This window comes from Macadamia integrifolia, chromosome 9, assembly GCF_013358625.1.
Source record: "Macadamia integrifolia cultivar HAES 741 chromosome 9, SCU_Mint_v3, whole genome shotgun sequence".
NCBI lineage: Eukaryota > Viridiplantae > Streptophyta > Magnoliopsida > Proteales > Proteaceae > Macadamia > Macadamia integrifolia.
In genome coordinates, this window is record NC_056565.1 from 13,314,720 (window position 1) to 13,323,221 (window position 8,502).

General features: G+C 37.8%; 1 protein-coding gene across 1 annotated transcript; it reads left to right on the forward strand.

The window, feature by feature from the left end:
- Positions 1 to 5,160: 5,160 nt before the first annotated feature.
- Positions 5,161 to 8,024, forward strand: LOC122088432 (pentatricopeptide repeat-containing protein At2g30100, chloroplastic-like). The gene is made up of 2 exons (XM_042657703.1): positions 5,161 to 6,085; positions 7,030 to 8,024. The coding sequence occupies exons 1-2, from the start codon at positions 5,318 to 5,320 to the stop codon at positions 7,801 to 7,803; spliced, it is 1,542 nt and encodes a 513-aa protein (XP_042513637.1). The 5' UTR covers positions 5,161 to 5,317; the 3' UTR covers positions 7,804 to 8,024.
- Positions 8,025 to 8,502: the final 478 nt, after the last annotated feature.

Here is an 8,502-nt window from a genome sequence, read left to right on the forward strand (position 1 = left end):
ATCTTGTTTCCCAAGGAAACCAGTTCTAGTATATGCTCTCTAGCACTTCCTACTCCATTAAATCTAGCCCTAGTCAATTGGCTTATGAGATCGTGAGCCTGTGATTTCTTAGAGCTATCAAACTTAGCTTTTATTGCAGTCAAATACTCAGAAGCAGTGTCCTTTTTAGCAATACTATCCTTGATAGACTCAGGCAAAGCACTTTTAATAATAGCCAAGGACTTCCTATTTGTAGTGACCCACTTGTCATAATCCCCTTTCTCAGTTTGGGTACTGGTTGCAGTAGGTTCAGCTGGTTTGGTGGTTCTAGTACATAGGTCTAGGTCCTTGAGAATCATGTAGACCTCTAAGTCTTCCATCCATTTATTGAAATTATCCCTAGTAAGCTTAGGAATATCAAGCACACCAAAACTAGAAGACATCCTATTGAATGTTTTAATAAAGAATATTCTATTCAACATACAGAAATATATGTAAAAGAATGAGCATGTAACAATTAGCAAAATTAAACATTACAATGCTCAATTATCAATTACTTCAAGAGTGTCAACCAGAACTACATTCCTGACCTTTGGGTCTGAAACATACTGGTCCACTCAAGTTTCTGCTATTACTACGAGACTTCTTCTAACTTTCAAAAAAATACTGCCATCTTTGGATGGACAACAACTTCTAGGTTGAGAAATCTCTATTCTATTTTTTCACTTACTTTAATTTTAACTTCTCTTTGATAATGTCACCTTTGGGTGAACATTAGCAACCTTGCTACCAACCATTATTCTCTATCTTTTCATATAAAGAAGACCTTTGATTTGTATTATATTACAATAAGGTTGAACTTTACCACTTTGGTGGATTCCATCCAATCTTACTGCAATAGTCTACAAATTCATTCTGGCAGCTAAAAGTGGATTGTTTAAGCATGAATAAAAAAATATATATATTCATAAACAAAAGCATGAACTATCATTACCAAGAATAAATAATTTCATATTCTGATATGCAAGTAATGTATGAGTTGATTTTCTTTTATTTCTTCCAATTAATAGGAAAATTATAAAGAATCATTAAACACCCATACTTGTAATTAAAAGTGGGATTGTTTAAGGATGAATAAAAAAAAATATTCATAAACAAAAGCATGAACTATCATTACCAAGAATAAATAATTTCATATTCTGATATGCAAGTAATGTATGAGTTGATTTTCTTTTATTTCTTCCAATTAATAGGAAAATTATGAAGAATCATTAAACACCCATACTTGTAATTTATAAAAAAATAGACCATAAAAATTGACCAAAATTAAGCTCATAATATATCAAAATGAAGAGCAAGAAAAACTAGACTCAACACAAAAAAATCAGGGTGAAAAATTCTTCACCGTTTGTACGTACGAGCCATTTGAAGTTGCAAAAAAAATATATATATATCAAAATCAATCTAGTTTGCCCAAACCAACCAGTTTGGCCAAGCAGTCTAATCCGGTTCGAGCATATTAGTTCTGGGTCAAATGGTCAACGACCCAGTCAACCTTTGATCGAGTCAAATAGGGTTGATCATGAGTTGACCCACTGCACCTCCGGATCAACTCAGTAGGGTATCCGAGTTGACTCGGCGATGACTCGTTGTCGTAGATTTTTTTTTCTCTCCTCTGATAGCCGATTTCTAGCGACGCATGGCAGCACTTCTAAAGGTTTTTGATAACTTGCGGTATACCTCCACGATCATCTTCTCGTGCTCTACAACTTTCATAAAGAAAATTTTCCCATACGAGACCTTTAAGTGAGAGTAATACAATGATTTTCATAAATTGAAACCCAAATCCCATTTTTTTTTTTAATAATTTCTTGATTCTAGCACCATAGTGTAGGCTCTGATATCAATTGTTAGTGATCCTAAATCCTAGAATCATTTAAATGACCTATAGTGTATAGAATACAAGAATGAATAATAGAAAGAAATCGATCACATACCCATTGAGCGTGAATGAAGTCCCTAAATCAAGGTTGACGCTTGCACCATGAATTATGATGGAAAACCACGCAATATGGGTCCTTCTACTAAGATCTTCTGCAGCCTCTTACTCTGTGATCTTCTCTCTCTGTCTCTACACTAGTTTTTGTGAGAAAGCAGTGCTCCCAAGACATTATTATGAGAGTAACGGCTGCAGGGACCGTCAGTATTCTATATATAATAGAATCCCTAAACCCTATTACATTCTCACTGTAGAATAGGGCTAGAAGTTTCTTAATTATAGTGGTCCTTATTCTCTTGGGCCAAATAGGTCAATCAGTATTAGTTAAGCCCCACCTAAGAATCCTAACAAAAGATCCAGAGAGCTATGGATGAAATGGATTTGTAGCTTATTTGAACAAACGTTCGAGATCGGCGATTAATGTTTCATGGCCAAAAGCGGAGGCGATCTTCTCCGGTGTTTGCAGCACAACGGAGGATTTAGGAGATGGGTTTCTGTTCCGTTGCTAATTTAAGTTGGACTTAATCACAGCTACTCCTCTGCCGTCACCGCCACCACCAAGAGATAGGCCGAACAAAGAGAAGTTGCTATTGCAATTCTGACGAATTCATAGCCGGATCTTGGACTGATAGAAAGAGGAATCCTAAGCGCCATCGTATACCGTCAATCTTCCGAATGCCCAAGTGGGCGACGATGGTAGTCAAGATAATAGTTTTAATGGAATTCTTGAGCCTCCAGATTATAGGAGTTTCCTAGGATACAGGGTTGGTAGTCGATGAAACCCTCATTGCAAAACCCCTAACCTTAGCCCGAGAAGTTGGTGGTTTTGGGATGGAGAAGTACCAGAAAGGGGAAAAACCCAATTCATATTTCCTTCATTCATATGGAAGGGTGATTTGGGCAGAAAATTGACTACTTCAGTGATGATGTCATCACTTAATAGGGATATCTAACAAAAATGGTACGTTTGATAGAATCTTCAAACTAGAGGAGAGGTTGTTGCTATAAAGGAAAGTACATGGGGGGAACTTGATATTAAGCCAAAGTTTAGGGGAGGGGAGTGTTATTTCCTCAAAAAAAAAAAAAAAAATAGAAGGATAAGTGTTTTTTGTGCGAAGGGTCCTACGTTCACACACAAGGGCGCACAAGCCCAGATAAGGGCATGATGGTCATTACACGCCCTTATATCTATGACGAAAGGGCCTCTCACGAACAGAAAACTTTACCTAAAATAGAAACGCAAATTTGTATAAAAAAGCAAACCCAATAGGCTCAAATCTCGAACTTAATTTTCTCTATTCTCTACCATCACCACCACAGAACACAATGGCAATCCATTGCAGTCCATATATGGGAAGGTTGTTCTCCTAAACAGACCTATGTTTTGCCAATAAAATATCAAATTTTAACTTTAAATAGAAAAGTAGAGAAGAGGAAGATACTGAAGAAATTCTGCAACCTGTGAGTGGTGGGTTTTATTAATTACAGCACTAAGAATTGTGTCCTTTTCTGCATACATGTGAGGACTTCAGAGCCTTTTCTTCTGTGTGTAGGAGTTTTAATGTGAGAAAGATTAGACACCCTTCAACCCTTACCTGTAAAGTCAACTCCTAACAATCCCTCATTAGTCTTCTTTTTCATTTTTTTTAACTTTTTATTTACCGCATGAGAATACGTGCATGAACCCTATTAATGCGGATCTAACCATTGTACATATATATATATATATATATATGAGAATGAGCATATTTGTCCCTTTAGGATTATATTAAAACCATCACCATCTTGGTTGATGATCTGATCCCATGCATCATATATGTCCAACATGCCATGACATGCATGTGCCATTGCCATGTCCTCATATGATCATGGCATGGAAAGCTTAACTTATTATCCTTCCTACCAATCTCTGCAACTACTCCATGGTAGGTTGGTGAAGGTATACAAGTCTTTACCCAAAAAAAAAAAAAAAAAAGAAGGTATATAACTCCAAATAGTCCAAATTAAGGCCTTACAAAATGGCATAAAAGAAACCGTTTCATTCTGAAATCTAATTTTTTTTAACCTAAAAGTTAATGACGATGGATGTAGGCATAAAGGTTTGCGGCAAAATTTATTCATCTATTGTTTATGATCCAAGCTTGCCCATGTCTTGAAAAGAGTTATCATTTAGGGGAAGTGTTTTCTATGAGGGAGTGCAGTTCTTGCACGTGCACGAGAGTCAATAAAAATGAATGCAGAAGCATTCATATAGAGTAAAGTCATCTTCCTTTTCATGGGGGCAAGTCAATCATTTTACTCCCCCCTAATGTGTTTGGGGTGCAGAGGCCACCCTCCTCTATAAAAAAGAACATTTTTCCTATCATTTATTGAGATTGGATCCGCTGCTTGTGTAATCATTTGGTCGTGCAGGTAAGTATTCAACACCTATCCCTTTTACTTATAAATATATCAATTTTTACCATAAAATGATAAAAAATGGGATAAGTGTTGGATACTCACCTGTACAATTAGATAATCATACGAACAACGGATCCATTCTCTCATTTATTATTGTTATTTCTACGGAAGACTTTTGCTCTGCAGGCAACATTTGGAGAGGATTCCCTACATGGGCATGTTCAGACCTCAAACCTTTTAATATGGACTTATAAACTGGTGCTAAGACCTTATGGGTTCTCCAGATGTACAAAATTTCAGCCCAAAAACTGAAACATTGAAACATTTTCACTTAAAAAAAAAAAAAGAATCAATAGATACGGATGATCGAGTTTTCTCATACCCATAGAAGAGAAAATATCCGTTGTTGGTTGTATGATCACTTGATTGTATAAGTTATCATCTAACACATCTTTTATACTTTCAAATATATCATTTTTAACTCTTGTAATGACAAAAAGTGGGACATGTGTATGTTGACTTGTACAATCAAGTGATCATACGAGCAACCGATCCAATTTTCTCTCGAAGATGCATGCATGTGAGAGGTTGGAGGGAGTCGAGGAGGATTTTTATCTACTCATATTAAATTACTCTTTTCCTTTTTTGGTAAACTCATATTAAATTACCCAATCAATCATTTTGAGACTCTGACCGAAAACTGAAGAAATTAGCTGTCTGGTTCAAAGTAGCCCCCGGGGGCTCCTGGTGAACCAGGATGAAAACCAGCCGGGTCAGGAAGCATTCCAATCGGACCAGAGGAGGGGAAATTCCACGGTGGAAACGGAAGTAAAAGGTCATGGTAGAGAGGTAGGCGACCAAAATTCCGGCCCCGGAATAGGGTTTCAGAACTGAAAGCCTAGTTCAGTTTCCGCCGGTGCTAGGAGAGGAACGCCGACAATGGCCGTTGTTCATGGCTTAGCTTCTTCATTCGACCTGAAGTTTCCTTTTTCTTCTTCTTCAAGTTCATTTCGGGGTAAACGATTTGCGTTTCCTCCTTTTAGTTCCAGTGGTTGGTCTTGGGTACAGTCGTGGTCTAGGTTTTCTATCAGAATCTGCAAAGAGAAAGGTTCGAGCTTTCTTGTTCATAATAGGGCGCATGGAAATGGGAAATTCAGGTTGTTTGGATCGGTTAAAATGGATCAGTTTTTAACGAGTGACGACGAAGATAAAATGAGTGAGGGACTGTTTGAGGCGATTGAGGAATTGGAACAGATGATGAGAGAGCCCGCCGATGTTCTGGAAGAGATGAATCATCGGCTTTCCCCCCGTGAGTTACAATTGGTCCTCGTGTACTTTTCTCAAGATGGGAAGGATTCTTGGTGTGCAATGGAAGTGTTTGAGTGGCTTCAGAAGGAAAAACGGGTCGACAAAGAAACCATGGAACTCATGGTTTCGATAATGTGTGGTTGGGTCAAGAAGCTGATCGGAGGTGAGCAAGATGTTGCAGATGTTGTTGATCTTCTTGTGGACATGGATTGCGTTGGCTTGAAACCCAGTTTCAGTATGGTAGAGAAAGTCATCTCTTTGTATTGGGAGATGGGGAGGAAGCAGGAAGCAGTTTTGTTTGTGAAAGAGGTTCTGAAACGGGGAATTGCTTATGCCGCCGCGGACGAAGGGGAGGGCAAGAAAGGAGGCCCAACTGGGTACCTTGCTTGGAAAATGATGGTGAGCTGCTTTAAATCACAATTATTTTTAATATACTGATTAAAATTAGTGTGGATAGTCGCTTGATTCCTGCATAGTTTCCTCTTTGATTACAATTTTACATGCTTATGTCAAGGAGATGATTTCTTGCTTTTTCACGTTTATCTCAAAGGAAAAGGAAATTCTTGTGTGAAGTTGAAATAGTGTGCCTGATTCTTTTTGATCTTGTCGCTTTTCCCTTCTCTGCAGTGGTAATTTCTTGACTGTTCATTGCAAATTCAGGCTTTCAGGGTTAAATGTGCTTCTTCCTTTTGATGGTTGCTTGGGTTGAACCTGTAATCTCATGTTTGTGAATCAGGACTTTGACAAATTGAGCTATAGGCTCCAATTTGACAGTATTAATATAATATAGTTTCATGTAATTGCTTACATACATCAGTGAGAAATACTAGTAGTATTTGATTAAATAATTAACTTGAATCATCAAGAGCAGAATCCAACTTTGTGGAGCAGTAGAGATCGCAGGGGGTTTGCTTTAGGTTCGTAAAATTTAAGGGAATAGTTTGGCAATAGGAATGAAAGTTGAATGTGATCTATTAAGTACACTGCATATAAGAACATACTTATGCTAAATTCATATGGGGCTAAACGGACTAAACTGATGAGATTGGCCATTTTGTTATGAAAAAGGAAAGTTTTGTTGCCTCCAACAATACAGTGGTGGCATTTTAAATTCTGTTTTGTGAATGAAAACTTATCCCCGTTTAGTTGGTATAAGGCTTAGTTGAGTTCAGTTGAGTTGTTGTGAATTAAGATTTTCTATGTTTTCTTTATGAATCTCCCCCCCACCCCAACCCCCAACCCCCAACCCCCAACCCCATAAAAAAAATTGATGTGGTGTTGCAATTTAGTTTTTCTAGTTTTATCTTGAAGGATGCTTTATTATTTCCCCTGTCTATTCTCAGGTGGAAGGAGACTACTGTGGTGCAATTAAAATGATGTTTGAATTCAGAGAGAGTGGGTTGAAGCCAGAGATCTACAGCTACCTAATTGCAATGACAGCAGTGGTCAAAGAGCTTAATGAGTTCTCAAAAACTGTACGGAAGTTAAAAGGTTTCGTGAAGACTGGTCTAATAGCTGAAATTGATGTAGAAAATGTCAAACTTATCGAAAAATATCAATCAGATCTTATAGGAGATGGTGTCTGCTTGTCCAATTGGGTGATTCAAGAGGGAGGCTCCTCATTTTCTAGGGCAGTCCATGAAAGGCTTCTTGCCATGTATATTTGTGCTGGTCGAGGACTTAAAGCTGAAAAGCAGTTGTGGGAAATGAAGCTCATGGGGAAAGAGGCTGACAGAGAGCTTTATGACATTGTATTAGCCATCTGTGCTTCCCAAAAGGAGGATAGTGCTGTAGGGCGGTTGCTTACTGGACTGGAGGCTACAAGCTCATTACGTAGGAAGAAAACCTTATCATGGTTGTTGAGAGGCTACATTAAAGGCAGGCATTTTGAGGATGCTTCTGAAACAATAATAAAGATGCTTGACCTAGGCTTGTATCCTGAACAATTGGACAGGGTAGCTGTAATGCAGGGACTAAGAAAAATGATCCAGCGGTCAGGGAATGTTGAACCTTATCTCAAGCTTTGCAAGCGCCTTTCTGATGCAAATATGATTGGTCCTTGTCTTGTATATCTGTATATAAATAGGTATAAACTTTGGGTCACAAAAATGCTGTGAAGAAATTTGAGGGAAAACTATGCTAGCCTGGAAGTCAAGATGTCTAATTGTGAGAAGGTCTGGCTAATTTGGCAGTGAACTCAAACAATTGGAGCCTTTCTTTTGGCAATTTTTGTGTATATGATAATTTCTGTATAATTCGTGAACAATAGAATGATTTCCATAGTTGTAGAGAATAGCAGCTTACGAGTTAACGTCAATGAAGTTGTGGATATTTTGTTCCTGGTTTTGTAAATAGTATATACTCAAGTACTTCAATCATAATCAATTTCCTCTTCAAAACAGTCTGATGTGTCACCACATATGCTACAGGTATGCTCCAACATCACCTCTCCCCCCCACCCCCTTTACATTTTTTTTTTCCATTCAACTAGTAAAATATATATCTGACACAGGACTGGTGAGTTGCCTGATTACCCTGCCGTTAGATATCTCTCTACTTCCGTGCTCTCTGAATAATATCATAAAAAATTTCTGAGGTTGTGTATTATTGCTGGTTTGATCACTTTGATCATTAAGAATTGACATTCTTTTGCTTGCTGTCTGTTTGGCATCTGTTTTTATATCCCATTGCAGTATCTTGTACATTATGATTGAATGCAGAATTAGTGGTTGACATGATTAAGATGTTTTATCAATAGTTGTCAAGGTGTTGCCTAGTTTCCAGTCGCCCTTTGCTGGAAGGAACCTTGGTTGCCT